This window comes from Microcebus murinus, chromosome 19 (genome assembly GCF_040939455.1).
Source record: "Microcebus murinus isolate Inina chromosome 19, M.murinus_Inina_mat1.0, whole genome shotgun sequence".
Classification (NCBI taxonomy): domain Eukaryota; kingdom Metazoa; phylum Chordata; class Mammalia; order Primates; family Cheirogaleidae; genus Microcebus; species Microcebus murinus.
Window position 1 is genome coordinate 31000451 of NC_134122.1, and position 21959 is coordinate 31022409.

The 21959-nt window shown below is 37.5% G+C and overlaps 1 protein-coding gene across 1 annotated transcript in view; it reads right to left on the bottom strand.

The window, feature by feature from the left end:
• Window positions 1-21959, bottom strand: part of BAZ1B (bromodomain adjacent to zinc finger domain 1B) — a 78587-nt gene that overhangs the window by 28105 nt on the left and 28523 nt on the right. Inside the window, exons 5-7 of the mRNA XM_012742222.2 lie at window positions 20326-20447; window positions 16476-16673; window positions 5751-7452 (exon numbers count right to left, since the gene is read on the bottom strand). Coding sequence (XP_012597676.2) covers window positions 5751-7452; window positions 16476-16673; window positions 20326-20447 — 2022 coding nt within the window. The remainder of the gene's footprint in view (window positions 1-5750; window positions 7453-16475; window positions 16674-20325; window positions 20448-21959) is intronic.

The window sequence follows — 21959 nt, forward strand, 5'->3', positions numbered from 1 at the left end:
TGCTGGTATAAAGCAGATGTTCATCAAATCTGTTTCCTTCTCCTAATTCTAATCTGTTATAAGAAATGACATGTAAGGGCAGCAATTTCTATCTGGTCTTCCTATATTCCTACAATATTGGTGGAGTCTTAACCCTCAACTCAATGCAAAATTTCCAAAATTTAGTTTCCTATTTTAAACATTCCTGAAGAAATATTCATAACAGTTCATAAATGGGACTAACTGAAACATCTTCTGACATGTGCACTCACAGAATATTCAAAAAGAGCAGGATAAATAACACTAGTAAAATAGCTGTTTTCAAATAAAACATAATTCAATCCTGAGGAATCTTACAGAGATTCAGCCTAACAGCCTTGCATGAGAAGAAAAAAGAACTAAGAAAGCAAGGGCAGGGAAGCAATTGTGGTTAATAATCATCATACACTGAATATCATTTGTCTAATTATTCAATGAGTTACTCTTGTTAATGGTGAAAAAAACCAATTGCTTTATTTCTGATCATTCATTAAATGGGTTTATTCTATTCAAACAGGAATTTCCCTCAACAACAAAAGCAGCTCAAAAATTTTGCCTTTTGAGGTTTTTTCCCACGGCTGGTACTGTAAGGTATGGAGCACTGCTGACAATGCCAGAATACTAACCCTGATCATCTACTAACAGTAACATCTACAATATGGTGATAATCTGGAAAATGCATCTACTATCTAAAGATGTTATTTTAAAAATTTAAGATAGGCCGGGTGTGGTGCCACATTCCTAAAATCCTAGCACTCTGGGAGGCTGAGGCAGGCGGATTGCTCAAGGTCAGGAGTTCAAAACCAGCCTGAGCAAGAGCAAGACCCCATCTCTACTAAAAATAGAAAGAAATTAATTGGCAACTAAAAATATACAGAAAAAAATTAGCCAGGCATGGTGGTGCATGCCAGTAGTCCTAGCTACTCAGAAGGCTGAGGGAGGAGGATCGCTTGAGCCCAGGAGTTTGAGGTTGCTGTGAGCTAGGCTGACACCACGGCACTCTAGCCCAGGCAACAGAGTGAGACTTTGTCTCAAAAAAAAAGAAAAAAAAATTAAGATAAAACCCACTTATTTAAAACTAAAATGGAATTTGTTACCTTTGATAAACCATTTACTAGCTTGAATGGAACTCTATGTTTGCAACAATGGTTATAGTAGAGAACAGTGCAAAGGTAAATGATAAAGACACACAGAGTAATGGCCCAGTTACAATCAAGGAAAAGCTCATTCTCATGAGGCTACAAACAAACAAGAATGAATCAACTTAGGTTAAGTCACCAAAAGAAAACCAAGTTTAGTTTCAGAGGTTACAGCACTAAACTAGATATCCAAAGACCTGAACTCTAAATCAAATACTGACCTTGGTCAAATATTAATATTCTGTCCTTTGTTTCTATATAAATAATAGCATCTTCCTTTCATTTCTCCCTATGTTAAGATAAATATAAAACATAGAGGAACACTTCAGAAATTCAAGAAGAAATCATTACATTTCAGGTAAAACACAGCTGAAGTGTGACATATGTAAAGTTAACCTACATGCTGCTTTATTTGGAATGCAGTTATACTTTCTTTATAGGTCTTTAAAATGAAAAATACATATTATATACACATTCATGCACAGTATGCACATATGTATAAAAACATTTCAATAGACTTAAGCAGTGTAAACTAAACTGTTCTAAAAGAAACATGTTTTCTAATAAAAGAACTATTCAAGTAACAAGGTTGTCTGACTTAATCTAAAATCTCCAACACATAAGACTAATTCTAGGTATTTATCTAATACTTTACATCTGACTTTGAAAAATAAACAGTATTTACTATCTTCATTTTATAAGCTGGAAACTTTCATGAGATTGGAAACTGTAACAGTGATCAAAATAGTTCAGTCTTAAGGACAAAAAGAACTGTAAGAAAAACCTGAATCTAAATAATTTTTTTTCTTAAGAGATGGGGTCTTGCTCTGTCACCCAGGCTGGAGTACAGGGGCATGATCATAGCTCTCTACAGTTTCCTGGGCTCTAGTAATCCTCCCACCTTAGCCTCTTGAATAGCTGGGACTACAGGCACACGCCACCATGCCCAGTTGAATTTTAGATTTATTGCTCATAATGGACTGGATATAGCAATTCTGAAACTAATTAAGTGTGTACATTGCAAGATTAACCCAATAAGTAAATACTGATATTGATGGGTGTTCATAATGCAAGAAGGGAGATACAAATATGGAATCTAAAGAACTCTTGGATGTCAAGATTTATTTAGGAATAAATTTAATAAAAGAAGTACAACATCTATACTCTGAGAACTACAGAACACTAATAGAAATTAAAGAAGATCTATATAAATGAAAAAGAAAGAATCTCATGTTCATGGATCTGATCAGAAGACTTAACATAGGTTTAGATGGCAATACTCCCCAAACTGATCTACAAAACTCATCCAAAGTTAAATCAAGAGATTTAAAACAATCTCTATCAGAATTCCAGATGGTCTCTTTGTAGAAACTGACATAGCTGTTTCTAAAATTCATCTGGAATTGCAAGAGACCCAGAATAGTCAAAATAATCTTGAAAAAGAACAAGTTGGAAGACTCACATTCTCCATTTCAAAACTTACACAAAGCAATCAAGACAGTGTAGTACCAGCATAAAGATTAACACATGAATCAATGGAACAGAATTCAGAGTCCAGAAAAAAACCAACATGTCTTAGTCAAATGATTTTTGACAAGGGTGCCAAGTCCATTCAATGAGGAATTAGTCTTTTCAACAAATAATACCAAGACAACTAGACAGGCACATGTGAGAGAATAAAGTTGGACTCTTAACTTACACTATAAAAATTAACTCAATAAATCAAAGACCTAAATGTAAGAGCTTAAACTATAAGACGTTTAGAAGAAAATATAGGAGTAAATCTTTATGATCTTGGGTTTGGCAATGAATTCTTAAATATAACATGAAATCTATCAGCAACAAAAGAAAAAATAGATAAAGTGAACCTTATCAAAATTAAAAACTTTTGTGCTTCATATAATAATATCAAGAAAGTGAAAGGACAACATATAAAATGGGTGAAAATATTTGCAGGCCATGTGCCTGATAGGAAGTTGTATCTGGAATATATAAAGAACTCTTACAACTTTGGCCAGGTGCAGTGGCTCAGATCTGTAATCCCAGCACCCTGGGAGGACTGCTTGACCTCAGGATTTCAAGACCAGCCTGAGCAAGAGCCAGACCCCATCTCTACTAAAAATAGAAAAATCAGCCAGGCACAGTAGCATGCACCTGTAGTCCCAGCTACTCAAAAGGCTGAGGCAGAAGGATCACTTAACCCCAAAAGCTTGAGGTTGCTGTGAGCTAGGCTGATGCCACAGTACTGTAGCCTAGGCAACTTAGGGAGACTCTGTCCAAAAAAAAAAAGACAAATAATTCAATTTAATAATGGGCAAAAGATCTGAATTAACACTTCAACACTTCTCCAAAATTATGCAAATGGCAAACAGACACAAGAAAAACTGCTCATCATCATTAGCTACCAAGGAAATGCAAATCAAAACCACAATGAGATACCAATTCACACCCATTAGGATGGCAATAATCAAAAAGTCAGGCCACTTTAGCCCAGGCAACAGAATGAAACTCTGTCTCAAAAAAAAAAAAAAAAAAAAAAAGTCAGATAAGGGCCAGGTGGTAGCTGATGCCTGTAATCCCAGCACTCTGGGAGGCTGAGGCAGGAGGATAGTTTTAGCTCAGGAGTTAGAGACCAGCCTGAGCAAGAGCCAGACCCCGTCTCTACTAAAAAAAAAAATGGAAAGAAATTAGGTGGACAACTAAAATGTATATATATAAACCGGGCATAGTGGCACATGCCTGTAGTGCCAGCTATTTGGGAGGCTGAGGCAGAAGGACTTGAACCCAGGAGTCTGAAGTTGCTGTGAGTTAGGCTGATTCCATGGCACTCTAGCCAGGGCAACAGAGTAAGACTCTGTCTCAAAAAAAAAACCCAAAAAACAAACATTAAAAAATCAGATAATAAGGAGGCATAAAAATCAGAATCCCCATACACAACCAGTGTATATAAAATTATGCAGCCACTGTGGAAAATAGACTGATAGTTTCTCAAATGGTTAAATGTGACTCAACCATTCCATTTCTAGGTATTTACCTAAGAGAAATGAAAATGTATATCTACACAAAAACTTGTACACAAATGTTTTTAGCATTATTCATATTTGCCAAAAGGTAGAAACAATCTAAATGTCTATCAACTGATGAATGATAATCAAAATGTGGTATATCCAAACAACGGAATATTATTCAGCCATAAAAAGGAATGAATTACTGGTACATACCAAAAGATAGATCATGCCAAATGAAAAAAAGCCAGACATAAAAGGCCACTTATCATATGATTCCATTTATAGGAATTATCCACAATAGGTAATCCATTGAGACAGAAAGCAGATTGGTGGTTGCCAGGAACTGGGGACAGGGAACAATGATGTTTGTGTTTTCTCTTGGAAATGTTTTGGAAGTAAATAGAGGTGGGTCTTTTGTGACTGGCTTCTTTCACTTAGTATAAATGCTTTACAGGCTAAAACAAGCAAGACTGAACCTTGAAAACATTATGCTAAGTGAAAGAAGCCAGTCACAAAAACCACCACCTTTTGAGATTGTTACAGAGTTTCTTTCTGAGGTGATAAAAACATTACAAAATTGACTATGGTGATGGCTACACACAGCTGTGAATATATTTTTAAAATATTGAATTGTACACAATAAATGAATTGTATAACATGTGAATTATTCAATAAAATTGTTTTCTAAAAGTTCAGATTTGATGGTACCATCAAAGCCCCAAATTATTAAGTTCTTAAATTATAATAGGGGCCGAGGTGGTGGCTCACACCTGTAATCCTAGCACTTTAGAAGGCCAAGGAAAGAGGATCGCTTGCGGTCAGGACTTCAAGACCAGCCTGACTGAGCAAGAGTGAGATCCCATCTCTACTAAAAATAGAAAAATGAGGGGAGGATGGAAGTGGGGGGAGGAGGAAGAGTAGCCGGGCGTGGTGGTGTGTGCCTATAGTCCCAGCTACTTGGGAGGCTGAGGCAAGAGGATTGTTTGAGCCCAGGAGTTTCATATTGCAGTGAGCTAAAATGCTGCTACTGCACTCTAGCCTGGGCAAAAGAGCAAGACCCTGTCTCAAAGAAAAAAGAAAAAGAAAAAAATATATATATACATACATACACACATACATACATATAAATAGGAGCAAGATTACTGAGTTGGTGACTGTGCCAGGTGCTTCAAATACTTTGTCATTCAACTGTTACTAACAGATGGATAACTTACCAAGTATATGGGGAAGATGAGGCATGGATAACTTGTCCAAAGAAATACTGTATAGCTAAATCACAGCTAGGATCTGAACCCAGGTCAGCCAACTCCCAAGTTGTATGTTGTTTCCAGTATGCCTACTTTAGTAAGGGATTTGGTCCCTTACTAAACCCAGAAAAAATGTTACATCACATTAACTTATTAAATGCAGAATATCAGGCTGAACACTCCTGCTAAAATACTACATACCTCATAGATGCTAGATTATTACATACAGAAATAAGTGAACAGTTATGACAACTAGAGACCCTACCATTACCTCAGTAGTTTCCTTTCTGTTACAACTTCTAATGGGATTCCCCTTTAATCTCAGCATGAAATTTTACCTTTCATTTCTCTTTCCTGGATTTCCCGTTCCTTCTTAGCTTGAATGGCGAGAAGCCTTCTGCTCTTCACAGCACTAATCATGTCTTCAGCTTCTGTATCTACTTGGGGCTCAAACTTCACAATTTCTTTTTTCCTATCAGTTTTGCCTAACCCATTCTCCTCTTTTCCATTTTCTTTATTTCTGGCTTCCATTTCTTTTCGTTTCTGTTTCTCTGCTCTCTTCTTATCATTTTCTTCCTTCAACACAGCAAGCCGCTCCTTCCACAACTCTGCAGACATCTGCTGTCTGGTCTCCATGTGGTCTTGTACTGAGTATGTCATGAGGATCCGGTGGCACAGTGCTGTCAAGATCTGTAGCTTCTCTTCTGATGTTAACTCAAAAAATTCAGAGGTCTCCAGCTTCTCTAGGAACTCATCTTGTACCTCATTGTCCTCAAATGGTGCTGAATCTTTATTGTCATCTGTGTCTGAGCCCTCACTTTCCTCTTGCACATCACATCTGCGCAAGCAGAGGCGTACCAGCTCTGAAACAGAATGCAGAGTCAAGGGGATTTCTGACAGCTTCATTCCCAATTCACCATAGTCTTCTGCTATTTCGTCTTGTAATAAGGTCTGTAAAAGGATAACCAACACTCTATTCAGGTATAAAAAGCCACCTTTATCAGCACTCAAGGCTTCCATAAGGGACACAGCAGTAATAGGATACTGTGCATCTGGTAAGAGTAGCCCAGAATAACAGCTCAAGAATTCCACCACCATGGCCACATCCCCAAAGAGTGTATTGGGCAGCCCTTCAGGGGTATCCACCAATCTAAATGCTGGAAGATTTTTGCCAGTTAATTCTTGGTCCTCATACCGCTTTTGTTTTTCTAATTTCTCAAGCAGTTCTTTCTCTCTTCGCTCTTTGGCTTTTTCCTTCAACTTTTCCTTCAGCTCCTCTCGTTTCTTTTTCAAATATTCTTTCCGTTGCTCTTCAGACATAGAGGCCCACCTCTTTTTGTGCTCTAGAAGCTCGTAACGTTTTTGAACAATATTTCGCAATTCTTCTGGAAGACGAGCTCTATCTTCACTAGAGAGAAGACGAGCTGTTTTGGAGATAACGCAAGACAGGGCACTCTTCTTGTCCTCCCTGTCTTTGTTTTCTTTGTAGTAAGCAATTAGATGTAGTGCAGCAGGAGGCAGATGTTTATGAGGTTTACTAGAGGACCTAGGTGTACCTCCAGAATTCCGTGGGGCTCGTGTCATCTTTTGTGTGCCTTTGGCCATATCCAACAAAGTCATCTGCTTCATTTTGGTTTTAGGAGTCTTCAATCCCTTTTTGGGGGATTTGGAATTCCCTGTGGATTTCTGTCCATTCAGAATGCCTTTGCTTCTGCCCTTTGCCTTCAAAGGTTTGTCACTGTGTTTCCCTGGTTTCTTGGCAGGTGGGCCTTTCTTGGGAATGTGAAAGTTAGCATGTAGCTTGTTGGGTGACATCATCTTCATTACTTCTTCTAGATGTTCTTCTGGAGATTTGGAATTCTTCGAGTTCTTTACTTTGAGTGGCGACCCATTCAATGATTTCTTCAGGTGTACATGACACCATAACTTAGGATTTAGCGGTGAACTCAGAGAAGAGTTGTCTATTTTAGATTTCTTTGAGGGTTTCCTGTCTGGAGATCCAGTATTCTTCCTCTTAGTAGAAGGGTTCAGAGTCATATACTAGAATTTAAGAATAGGAGCAAAATTAATCTTAAAAACTAATTTAACAAAGCCATATTTAAGCATCTTAAAGGTCCTTTTCCCCCAGACACTCAGGTAAAACTACATATTCATTTCTCATCATAAATACTATGTCCCTGAAAAAACAAAGACATGAATGTTAGCTAATGTTTTTGCCATATCAATATAAAATTTTCTTGATAACGAGACTTAAAAAAAAACTATACTCTAATATTAGACATTCTGCTATGTACCTAGTTCTCTGTTTATATATACAATAGTGGTTCTTAGTTATTTTAATGAAATCTGTGAACTCTTTCCCCAGAAACAACACACAAAAACTATGCACACAGCCGAGTGTGGTGGCTCTCGCCTGTAATCCTAGCACTCTGGGAGGCTGAGGAGGGAGGATTGCTCGAGGTCAGGAGTTTGAAACCAGCCTGAGGAAGAGTGAGACCCCATCTCTACTAAAAATAGAAAGAAATTAATTGGCCAACTAAAAATATAGAAAAAATTAGCCGGGCATGGTGGCACATGCCTGTAGTCCCAGCTACTCGGGAGGCTGAGGCAGAAGGACTGCTTGAACCCAGGAGTTTGAGGTTGCTGTAAGCTAGGCTGATGCCACGGCACTCTAGCCCAGGCAACAGAGTGAGGCTATGTCTCAAAAAAAAAACCAAAAAAAACTATGCACACAATTTCAGAGAGTCCATCTATGGACCCCAGATTAATGGTATCTGATCTAGACAATAGCAATAATCTGAGGAGTTTAAAACATACTGTTCTTGAAACAAGATTTATTTTCATCCTATAAATGTTTGTTCTAATCCAAGGCATTCTATGCTTTGAAGTAGAAAATATAATGTTTAAATATTTTTGCCTAAACTCTGAAGCATATTTTATTAAAAGCATCAGTGACTATAAGAACAACATAAATACTAATCACAGACAAGGATACCTCCAACCTTTGGCCTACTGGTGTCTCAAACTCCTCTGTCCTCTCCCCATACTTCAAGAACTCATTCCCATGAATACATTATTAACTATAAGTTTTCTAAATTCTCATTAATTTCATATAACTCTTTGAACATACCCTCATATCTTTGAAATTTGCTCCCTCTAGGTTCCCTAACTCTACAATCCTTCAACCTCACCAGGACCTTAAATCCATTAATTTTATCACATTTTACTAACCCTCCCCCATCCTTCTTTACCCAGATTAAATTCAAGTCAATCATGATAATCAATCTCACATAAACCTACAGTTTCCTTCTCTCTCTTGTTCTATTACATTTACTTGGAAAAACCATGACCCTGGTTAACTCACATCGATTTATTCCTGGCTTGTACATGTTCAGCTTAAACGTGGCTAGAATTAAAAATACAACAGTGGTCTTGAGTGGTCTCAAGATAAATTTATTATCAGGCACTTCAAATGGGTCCTCAACACTCCCCAGCAATGTTCCTTTAGTCCGTTTGTATTCCCACTCTCCTGGACACACATCTTCTCCTGTCTCCTCAAATGCCCCATGCCTCATACTCATCATATAGAACTAGTTAGCAAGTTAAAACCCAGTCCATTTGTCACAATACCACCATTTCTCTGTTTAAATGTATTTTAAAAAAAACAAACAAAAACAAACCCCATGATTGTAATGCTTTAAAGCATATAATTATGAAGAAAAAGGCCCAATAGCTAAAACACAAACTAAATGAAATAACAAAGCAATAGTAAAGGTATAGCCTATTTCAGAAAAAAATTGTTTCAAGTGATTAGGAAAAAAGACTAGATAACCTTCAGAATACTTGAGTGTGTTACCAAAAGGAGCTAAGCACATCAATGGCACTTAGAGACTGGAGAAACTTAGCTTCAGGTTGTTAAGTGGAAGGAACTAACCTGAGAAGAGTAACACAAAAAGAAGCAGACTGAAGACACCAGGCAGGACAGGCTACTGTAAGATGAGGCTACAGGCAAAAAAACAGCTAAAGACTATTGAATATGAAATTATGACCCCCCCAAAAAAGGCTACCAGGAAATGGCTAGGATAAAATAAATCCCAGAGGTAACAAAGAACATCTATGCCCTTGTTAAGAGAGAAGCATATAGGTTTAATAAAATTTAATAAGCTGTAATATGCCAATTAAGATCTAAACATTGAAGTGTAATCTTGGGTAGATTAAAAAAAGCAAAAAGAAGATTTAAACAATGAGGAAATAACCACCAGAGAAATTCACAGAACCAAGGCAACACAAGAAGCAGAAACAGGGCCTGCACTGAGTGAATAGACTATACATAACAAATCCCTTTCTAGCTAAATTCTCTAACTTTAAAGGCCAATCTGCCTTTTAAGAATTACAGGCAACTACAGATTATTGTTCCTTTGGCTGATTCTTTTTTTGTTGCCTGATTAAAATTCAACATGCTGTTCCCCAATAATCATCCTTAGTATGGGTCTGACAAAGGCGTTTTATAGCTTTACAGAATATAAACTCTATCCATGACTCAGAGGATACTTTCCACAGACACAGCATTTCCCAGTTCTAGTTCCCTAGAACTGAATTTCAAAATGTTAGAAAAAGTAAGCAAATTTAATTTATCTAAGATTCCATTCTCCACATGGATAGCAATATTATCAGTAATCCAAAGACAATGATATTTCAGAGATATCCTATAAATCAAAGAGCAAGACACATCATGACCCTGGCAGGAATTAAAAACAAATGTGTGGCTGGGCGCGGTGGCTCACGCCTGTAATCCTAGCACTCTGGGAGGCTGAGGCGGGTGGATTGCTCAAGTTCAGGAGTTCAAAACCAGCCTGAGCAAGAGTGAGACCCCGTCTCTACTACAAACAGAAAGAAATTAATTGGCCAACTAAAAATATATACAAAAAAAAATTAGCTGGGCATGGTGATGCATGCCTGTAGTCCCAGCTACTCGGGAGGCTGAGACAGGAGGATCGCTTGAGCCCAGGAGTGTGAGGTTGCTGTGAGCTAGGCTGACGCCACGGCACTCACTCTAGCCTGGGCAACAAAGTGAGACTCTGTCTCAAAAAAACAAAAAAAAATCAAATGTGTGCCCCACAAAAGCTAATCGTCCTCAACTAGCCTTGGAAAATCTTCACAGCATAAACAGATTCTAATGGTCAGAATAACAGGTTATATATTTAAAGTTATCCTAAAATGAAATTTATCACTAAAAAGGAGATTAATGTGAAACTAACTTTCATTTTAGCATATTAAATAGATTATTTTTTAATAGAGTCTATTATTACTGGAACACTTAATTTAATTTTAAAAAACATTCAAATTTAGCATAAGGTTCTTTAAACTTCTTCCACTTAGAAGCATGATATTATGAAGAAATAATACAAGAGGTGGGATGGCTAAGCCACAAGAGGGTCCAACAATTTATTTTTATTTATAAGGTGTGTTTTCTTGCCAGGCCACACCATGTAAATTTTTTTCCTTAAAAATGAAAGAAATGAACTCACCCAACCCCCTCCCAATAGGCCGGCTCCCTGCGTGAGCAGTCCTTCAGTAACTGGATCATCTCAGCATGGGGCATGCTGGCAGTCCCAGCCCAATGGGAGCCGGCATGGCTGGACTCAGGGGGATCTGAAAAAGTATAAAACCACTTATGTGCTAAGGGTTTCCCCTATCCCCTAATCACCACAATTAATCTACTAGAGTTAAATAGGGAGGGAGATTAGAAGAATGGACACTTGGGTTAGCAATATTATAATTTATTGGCAAAGGTTCTTCCTAATTACTGAACAGGAAAAAATATTAACGAATGTCTCAGCAACATGGGAAGCTAAAAGAAACACAGGGTGTATGCAATTTTACATTTGTTCCTGCTACCTGGAACATACCACCACCACAAATATCTATCTGAAAGAAATCACATTTCTTGATAAAAATAAGTTAAAAGCACGCCTGTAATCCTAGCACTTTGGGAGGCCGAAGCGGGCGGATTGCTCAAGGTCAGGAGTTCAAAGCCAGCCTGAGCGAGATCCCGTCTCTACCAAAAATAGAAAGAAATTAATTGACCAACTAAAAATAAATATACAAAAAATTAGTCGGGCATGGTGGCGCATGCCTGTAGTCCCAGCTACTCGGGAGGCTGAGGCAGTAGGATCGCTGAGGCCCGGAGATTGAGGCTGCTGTGAGCCAGGCTGACGCCACGGCACTCACTCTAGCATGGGCAACAAAGTGAGACTCTGTCTCAAAAAAATAAAAAATAAAAAATAAGTTAAAAGGGAAGAAATTATTTGTTATAGCTCATTCCAATGCCAAATTTAACTTAACATCAGTATAATCTAAGTAACAAACCCCTAAATTAGAAAACTCTGACAACCTACATTCTGATTCTTATTTCACTCTTCTTATTCACCCAAGGCAACATGTTAGAAATTTGAGGGCAACATTCACATAGCATGCTTGTCTCAATCTCCATATGCCTTTACCAGCAAATGAGCAAACTGTGTTACTATAAAACAGTTTTAAAGTGTTTTGAAAATAATATAATTTGTCTTTTATTTGGAGACAGAGTCTTGCTCTGTCACCCAAGCTAGAATGCAGTGGTATCATAATAGCTCAGTGCAACTTCAAACTCCTAGACTCAAGTGGATCCTCCTACCTCAGCCTCCTGAGTAGATGGGACTATAGGCATGTGCCACCATGCTCAGCTAATTTTTCCATTTTTTGTAGAGATGGGTGTCTCGGACTGGTCTCGAACTCCTGGGTGCAAGCAATCCTCCCACCTCAGTCTCCGAAAGTGCTAGGATTACAGGTGGGAGTCACCTCACCCAGCTCTAATATAAATTTATCTTTTAACACATTAACTGCCATGTGAGTTGTATTTAACTCACTCCAGTTTTGAGGCCAGGGCCTCATGAAACATATGTAATTCACACATCTCTTTATCTTGGGAGCCATGTGAACTATTTTTCAAGTTGCATATAACTCAAACACATAGAAAACAATAAAAAAATAACACATTTTTTTGGCCAGGCATGGTGGCTCACCCCTATAATCCTGGCACTCCGGGAGCCTGAGACGGGAGGATCGCTCAAGGTCAGGAGTTCAAAACCAGCCTGAGCAAGAGCGAGACCCATCTCTACTATAAATACAAAAAAATTAGCTGTATTTGTACTATAAATACAAAAAAATTAGTAAAAAATTACTAATTTTTTTTTTTACTAAAAAATTAGTAAAATTTATCTACTATAAATACAAAAAAATGTAGTAGGTGGGACTACAGGCATGTAGTCCCACCTACTCAGGAGGCTGAGGCAGAAGGATAGCTTGAACCCAGAAGTTTGAGATTGCTGTGAGCCAGGCTGACACCAGGTAGCTCTAGCCCAAGCAACAGAGGGAGAGGAAGGGAGGGGAGAGGAAAATGGAAAGGAAGGGAGGGGAGGGGAGGGGAGGGGAGGGGAGGGGAGGGGAGGGGAGGGGAGGGGAGGGGAGAGAAAAAAGGTGAGAGACAGTCCCAGATTAAAAGAGGTGAAAGAGTTAAATGCAATACGTGATACTACACTGGATCCTATTAACACCAAGACAAATTTTTGTGGCTAAAAGGAGATTATTAAACAATTGGCAAAATCTGAATAAGAATTACAGCTTGTAAGATAATATAATTGTTTCTATTTTGTATATTTGGATCAAATAAAATATATTATTAAAGTTAATGTCACTTTTTCAACTTTCAAAAAAAGAATTGTTTCAATACTAATTTCTTGATTTTGATGGACTGTACTACAGTTACATTAGAAAATATCCTTGTTTTTAAGAAATATATATTCAAGAGTTTTGTAAAGGGGGGTCCTGCCTGGCAACTTACTTGGCTCAGAACAAATAATTTATGTGTGTAAAGAGAGAAAATAATAAAACAAATATGATCAAAGTAACATTTAAGGAACCTAATGGAAGAGTACATGGAAATTCTTTACATTAATAGAATTTTGTCAACTTCTCTATATAAGATTATTCAAAATAAAATGTATTTTTAAATATATTAAGAACAATGCTAAATTAGTTCAAATTGTTTCAGAATTCTAAATGTCCTGAAAAGTATTATTTTTTTCTTACATCTCTATCCAAAGGCTTCTCTAGTAGGATATATCCTATCAGTCCAAAACAAGAGTTCAAACATCACAGAGAGACTAGCTGCACTAGTTTCTAGGGCTGCAATGTATTACAAGAGAGGAAATGAGCTACTAAAATGTCAGATTTCATCTTAGATGACAGTTATGTTATCATCCAATTGCCTCATGAAGCATTCCTCTAAGTCATCAGGCCTACACAAATTTATGGTATCCCTAAAACCCAAATGTCAGTAGCATTTTCTCCAACAAATGGAACTTCTTCAAGAAATATATTAAATGGCCATGTACACCACAAAACAAAATGAGAAAGATAGTTCTCATTCTCAAGTAACTTATATTCTAGTGAGAGCTTACAAGACCATAAACACATTCATTATCATACTAGGCCCTACTTAGGTTAACAATCCAATATTCCAGTATTTCTAAATAATTTTCCTCTCTCCCCCCGAAGTCTCCCCATCAGTCCTTTCCTAAAACTATTGCTCACAAGTTGCTTTATCTCTCCAGCCCTCATCTCTCTACACAGTAAATGTATAAATGTATAAATTGAACAGCCTGGTAGAACATTAAATTCTATAAAAACCAAAAAGAAGATAAAGAGAGAAAATACCCCTTGCCTCTGGAACGAGTGAGTCATATGTAATCAACTTTAAAATTTCCTTTAGATGAAAGAATCCAAAGCAATGTTTTATGGTCTGTTTATCTGTGCTCTTGACTACGTTGTACCCTGGCTAAGAAGCCAAAAGTCCTTTAAGAAAACTAATTTTACAAATAGGAAAAACACACCTTATATGCAAAACAGAGGAGACAACCAGTGAAATGTCAAATAGTACTGGGTAATAAAAAATTATTATTTAAGATAACAAAAATAGATAATAAAGACAAATATATGCCCTTAATTTTGTAGACTGGTATTTTACACAAGCCTTAATTTTTCTTACTAAGTAAAATCACTGCCTTCTTATAACAGTTTGATCTAAGCAAGCTTGCATTTCCTATTCTCAATCTGAATTATAGCCAAATTTCATAAAATTAATAATTTAAATCCTCACAGAAATTTTTGGAATAGTCAATTTCTTCAGGAAATGGCTTTCGGGATATAAGCTCCTAGAACTCTAATCTCTGGCTCCCATAAAAACTGTGGAACAGCTTTTTTGTCTTAATAAACCTGAAAGATCTTTTACCCATAAATATTGGTGTTTCATGTTATTCACAAACTTGAATCACTAAACTAAAATACATAATAGATAGCTGTAAGATTTAAAAAGAAGAAAATATTTAAGGACTCAAGTGATCCAAGAGTCTAAAGCCCATTCAGAGATGATTTCCACATAGGGTTCTCATACAATTAAAATAGTAATCTGTGACTCCCACAGAAAGCCATATCATGATTCTAAAACGCTATGGCAATGAAATGTCAATGAACTCAAATTTCCCCTCAGTAAATAAAAACAGTTAAAAAAAAAAAATTTAGGGGCCGGGCGAGGTGGCTCACACCTGTAATCCTAACACTCTGGAGGCTGAGGCAGGCGGATTGCTCGAGGTCAGGAGTTCAAAACCAACCTGAGCAAGAGCAAGACCCCATCTCTACTATAAATAGAAAGAAATTAATTGGTCAAATAATATATAGAGAAAAAATTAGCCGGGCATGGTGGCACATGCCTGTAGTCCCAGCTACTCGGGAGGCTGAGGCAGTAGGATTGCTTAAGCCCAGGAGTTTGAGGTTGCTGTGAGCTAGGCTGACGCCACCGCACTCACTCTAGCCTGGGCAACAAAGTGAGACTCTCTCTAAAAAAAAAAAAAAAAAAAAAATTTAGGTTTACTATAGTTCCCTAGAAAATTGAGTCCTGATCTAGAAATGACCAATTAATTCCTAAATTTTGCTTCTTTTAAGCAAATAATAAAAATTTAAAGAGCTTAACGGAAGATAGTGCTTCATCTTGCTGGTCTAGAATAAGAAAATATGCTAAACACTAAACTATGGTTGGGAATCTTTACCCAAGACTCAACCCAACCAAGAAAAATAAAATTACTTTTGAATATACTTTTGTCAGCATAATTTACCTAAGTAATTTAATTGTTAAAATTTAAGATGTCTTCATTTGTTCATAATTAAAAGGAATCGAAAAAAAGAAATCCTAGAAGTCTGACATAGTTTTAATGGATCAACAGACCTTTCTTGGCCCTATTCTGGCCCAGAAACAAAGATGAAAATATCAACCAGTATGCTAATAAGTTAAATTTAAAATTCCTACTGGATAAACCCTGAGATGAAAAAGATAATCAGAAACACTAAGCCAGTGTCTTAAATCTTGTCATTCACTTTCTGTTGGTTCTAATTAGACTAGGCCTGAGGTTACCCATCTATAAGATTAATATATACACCATATGACTTCACAAAAATGTTCTGAAGATCAGATGAGGTGATTAAAGAAAAAATCCTCTTAATCTCTGTCAAGAGAAAAATGCTAGGTTTTCTACTAACCTGTCACACAAAGTAATACTCATTACAGGTTCTTTTCAAGGCTGCAAGTATATTTGATCATCTTGTCTGACATACAAAAGCAGTTCTCATCTTTAAGAATCAGTTCACAAAATATTTTTTATATTGATACCATACACCTCATTCTAAAAAGACGTGAGGCAAAAAAGCACAGATATTTATTTTTTCTATTTTTCAGTTATGCAAGCATAATCAAAAATGAATTGAAGTAGGAGATATTCAATATGGCCTCTCCCTGATCAACCCTGTATCACAACCTTAATGAAACTGATAATTCTGAAAATTTTTGAATTCATTATCTGATGTTACAGTTCAAAATGTGCTATAAATCTAATCCTACTGAAGCCACTAAAGAAAATAAGCTCATCTAATAGTGCTTTATCATGCTGTCGAAAAATTAATAGGAACCTTACCTTGTATGGATCAAGTAAAAAGTCACTGAACTTGCTGGGTAGGGAATATTTCTTCACCAATTCATCTTCTACCACCCAAGGTGCATTTTCACCAGTACCAGCCCGCAATGCATTATGCCGTATAAAGTATCGAAGTATCTCTTTATTTGGTGGTCGCTCTGTACGAATCAAGCTGTCTGCTGGCACATTGCTGATGATCTAGGTAACAAGTATAAATAACTCATTATTGGAGTAAAAAGTAATTAATCAATGAGAACAAAAATTGTGTTCACTACAGAAAAATCACAATTCCATCTATAAAAACAGGGCTATAAATTAGATAGAAGAGAATGTAGAATAATTTTCAAATACAGAATGTCAATTGAGGCTGGGCATGGTGGCTCACGCCTGTAATCCTAGCACTGTGGGCGGCCGAGGCAGGCGGATTGCTCGAGGTCAGGAGTTCAAAACCAGCCTGAGCAAGAGCGAGACCCCATCTCTACTATAAAAATAGAAAGAAACTAATTGGCCAACTAATATATATAGATAAAAAATTAGCCGGGCATGGTGGCACATGCCTACACTCCCAGCTACTCGGGAGGCTGAGGCAGGAGGATCACTTGAGCCCAGAAAATTGAGGTTGCTGTGAGCTAGGCTGATGCCACGGCACTCACTCTAGCCTGGGCAACAAAGTGAGACTCTGTCTCTAAATAAATAAATAAAAAGAATGCCAACTGAAAGATATCCCTAGGCGATTTTTCAGTATATATCAAAGTCCTAGGCCGGGCGCTGTGGCTCACGCCTGTAATCCTAGCTCTTGGGAGGCTGAGGCGAGCGGATTGCTCAAGGTCAGGAGTTCAAAACCAGCCTGAGCAAGAGCGAGACCCCGTCTCTACTATAAATAGAAAGAAATTAATTGGCCAACTGATATATATATAAAAAATTAGCTGGGCATGGTGGCGCATGCCTGTAGTCCCAGCTACTCGGGAGGCTGAGGCAGTAGGATTGCTTAAGCCCAGGAGTTTGAGGTTGCTGTGAGCTAGGCTGACGCCACGGCACTCACTCTAGCCTGGGCAACAAAGCGAGACTCTGTCTCAAAAAAAAAAAAAAAAAAGTCCTAAAAATGTGTGTACTCTTTCAACCAAGAATTCCTCTTGTTAAGAATTTATCATAGAAAGTAAATGAACAAAGTCATCATCAATTGTTTTTTGTTTTTTTTTTTTTTTTTGAGACAGAGTCTCACTTTGTTGCCCAGGCTAGAGTGAATGCTGTGCCGTCAGCCTAGCTCACAGCAACCTCAAACTCCTGGGCTCAAGCAATCCTACTGCCTTAGCCTCCCAAGTAGCTGGGACTACAGGCATGCACCACCATGCCTGGCTAAATATATATATATGTTGGCCAATTAATTTATTTCTATTTATAGTAGAGACGGGGTCTTGCTCTTGCTCAGGCTGGTTTCGAACTCCTGACCTCGAGCAATCTGCCTGCCTCGGCCTCCCAGAGTGCTAGGATTACATGTGTGAGCCACCAAGCCCGGCCCTCAACTGCTAATATAGTATTAAAAGGGGGGGGGGAAGAATTACCTAAAGGTACATCAATAAGACATTTAAAAATTAAAATACATACATATAATGGACACTTAGTCATAAGGAACATGAGGTTCTCAATCAGGACAAATTCATCAGAATCATCTATTGGGGTGCTATTTATAAGCACCCAGGATGCTTGGGCCTCACCACAAACTTAATGAATCATAAGAATCTCTGACAGCAGCACTTAGGAATCTACATACTTAATAAGCTCTTCTGGTGACTATCATAATACACACTAAAATTTAAGAATATTGCTTTGGAAGAAAATTTTATGACATTATAGATGATTATCATAAAGTAAATGAAAAAAGCAAATTATCAAAATATTCCTGCCAGGTGCAGTGAATCATGCCTGAAATCCTAACACTCTGGGAGGCTGAGGCAGGAGGACCACTTGAGGTCAGGAGTTGGAGACCAGCCTGAACAAGAGCAAGACTCCGTCTCCACCAAAAATAGAAAAAATTATTGGGTATGGTGGCCCACACTACTCAGGAGGCTGAGGCAGGAGGACTGCCTGAGCCCAGGCATTTGAGGTTACAGTGAACTATGATAATGCCATTGCACCACTCTTACGCAGGGCAACAGGCCAAGACTCTGTCCCCCTGCCAAAAAAAAAAAACAACCCCTACTTGTAAAAGTCATTTAAGAGCTAACCACCGGCCGGGCGCGGTGGCTCACGCCTGTAATCCTAGCACTCTGGGAGGCCGAGGCGGGCGGATTGCTCAAGGTCAGGAGTTCAAAACCAGCTTGAGCGAGACCCCGTCTCTACCATAAAAACAGAAAGAAATTAATTGGCCAACTAATATATATATAATATAAAAATCAGCCGGGCATGGTGGCACATGCCTGTAGTCCCAGCTACTCGGGAGGCTGAGGCAGGAGGATCGCTTGAGCCCAGGAGTTTGAGGTTGCTGTGAGCTAGGCTGACGCCATGGCACTCACTCTAGCCTAGGCAAGAAAGCGAGACTCTGTCTCAAAAAAAAAAAAAAAAAAAAAAAAAAAAAGAGCTAACCACCATTAACCACAACTATATTCATGAATTACTAAGGCGTGTGGGATTAGATAGCATTTCTTTTTTTATTATTTACATTTTCTGTCTTCCTATAACCAATGTCTTAATTACTATATGTGAACAAAGTAATTTATGCTCATCAGTAATACAAATGATTATTAAAGAAGTATACTTCTGTACTGCAGCAAAAACGAAAAAAAAAAAAAAAAAAAAAAGAAGTGGTTGAGACTCCTTAGTATATTTTAACTAGCGCTACCTTGATGAATGAGAGATATTAAATTTAGTGAAAAATTGTATTTAACATCCAATTTTAAAATATAAAAAACCCCTAACAATCCAGCTACATCTTATAGTCACTAACCATAAAACAAATGAGTCAGAATAGAATAAGACTTGTCAACATTCTGAAGCAGGAAAAAAACAATATAAATAAAATGGCAAAAAATCTGGATCATAATCCTTCCCAATCTCATTTACTAAATTATGAAGTTTGACAGTTATTAAGCTTCTCAGGTTTTAGCTGTTTCTTCTATAAAACGGTTATGCCTAAAGACAAATGTGCAACTGGCTTCCACACCCAGTGCCCTAACCTACTTCTTTCCAGTTAGAAGTAGTAAGATTCTATGCACATTGGTGTAGAAGTACCCGAAAGTAACATACCATATTTCTCGGAATCTAAGATGTAATCAATGAAACTCATTATGTTATATAACACTTAAAAAAAATCCTTGCCTATTGGTTTTAAGATATATCCTGATTCTGGACACTTTACCTATAAAAAATATAAAAACTTAACATGTTATAATTAATAAAATACTAAATTATTTAAGGATATTTACTGTTATTAGTTTATAACTTTATAAGACTTCTTGTAAAAGCACCAATTATAGAGTTGACTCAACTTCTGAGTTTAATTATATTACAAAAATGACTGCTCTACTTTTAATTGGGAAGAGGTATTTCCTTGGAAAGTTCATGACTGCTGGAAACAGGTTCTTATTTTTCAAACTGAGTTTGCAGCTCAAATATAAATTACTCTTACACCCTAGTAATTCCTATAAAAAAGAGGAAAAGCATACTATCCCCCCAGGAAAGAAAATATAATTTAACTTCAAATCATAATTACTGAGACCAGAAAACCACTCAGAATCTGTTGTACAAAGACTTTCATGTATATTTTTCTTTAGCACATTTTCTCCAAGAAAACCAACACTATGATATTTTCTTAAACATATATACAAGAGTCTAATATAAACTGTCAACTAACCTTATCTTCATTTTGTAGTTTCACATCATATTTGTGAGGCAGAAATTTTGGAGGAGCCCATTTCCTTTCTCCCTTTTTTAATGAAGTAGGAAGTTTTCGTGGAGATCTACGTGCTCTGTCATCTAGTCAAATCAATAAAAAATTAGTGAAAAACGTATTCTTTTAATTCAAGTCATGCATTCAGTAACAATCTTACTAAACACTTACTCTGCACCAGGCACTAGGTGATAACAGCACAAAGATGAATCATAATGTCTTTACTTCAAGGAACTAAAGTTTTAGGGGAAGTCAACAAGTAAAAAATTACAATACAATGTGGCAAATACTATAATAGAGGTTGGTAAAGAAAAATCCCAGAAGTACAGACAAAGAATACCTAACTTAGTCTAGTAGGTGGGCAGAAAGACCTAAAAAAGAATATGACTGGCTCAGATTGCAAGCAATGAAGTATGGCTGAATATAATGTATAGCATAAACAAAAATAAAGCTAAAAAAGGTAAGCCAAAGCCAGATTATAAAAGGTGTTGTATAACATTTAAAGAGACTGGAATTTGTCTTGTGAGCACTATGGGAATGAAAGGAAGATTTTTGGTCTAACCAGTATACATTTTGGAAAGATCACTGGTGTGAAAACAAGAAAATTTTAGGAGAAGATGAAAAACATGGGAAGGTGAGACTGAAGGTAAGGAAATCAGAAGCTACCACGCTGGAAAAGGAAAGGAACTCAAGAGGTATTTAGGAGACAGACCTGGTAACAACCTAGATGTGAGAATGTTAAAGGTTTCCAAGTTTTCTGCCTTAGAGACTAAGCCAATTGTAGGCCAAATACGAGAATGTGGCAAGAATAGCAGTGTTTGTGTTTACTTGTGTTGGGAGACAAGAACACTGAGATCAATTTACCTTCAGGCGTGTTGAATTTGAGTTGCCCAAAGGAAACACAACTGAGAATTAGGTCTGGAGTTAAGAAGTCTGACCTAAGCTTGAGAATCATCATCCTACATATAGGTAAGAGTATAAACTGTGGGCACAGATCACATACAACAAAACAATGTGTAGACTGAAAAATATAAAGAAGGCAAAAAATACAACTCTATGAAAAAAATCTAAAGAATAGCAAGGAAAAGAAGGAAGTAAAGAAGCATAACACTTGGAGACCCATGAGACAGTGGCATCAAAGTAAAAGACATGAGACTAACCAACAGTGTTTTTGTTTTGTTTTGTTTTTTTGAGACAGAGTCTCCCTTTGTTGCCCAGGCTAGAGTGAGTGCCGTGGCATCAGCCTAGCTCACAGCAACCTCAAACTCCTGGGCTCAAGCAATCCTCCTGCCTCAGCCTCCCGAGTAGCTGGGAGTACAGGCATGCGCCACCATGCCCGGCTCAACAGTATTAAATGTAACAGAAAATTAAAACACAGACTTCGTTCGGTTAACTCACACCTATAATCCTAGCACTCTGGGAGGCCAAGGTGGAAGGATTACTTGAGCTCAGGAGTTCAAGACCAGCCTCAGGAAGAGCAAGACACCATCTCTACTAAAAATAGAAAAATTAGCCCAGCATCATGGCATGCACCTGTAGTCTCAGCTACTTGAGAGGCTAAGGAAGGAAGATCGCTTGGGCCCAGCAGTTTGAGGTTG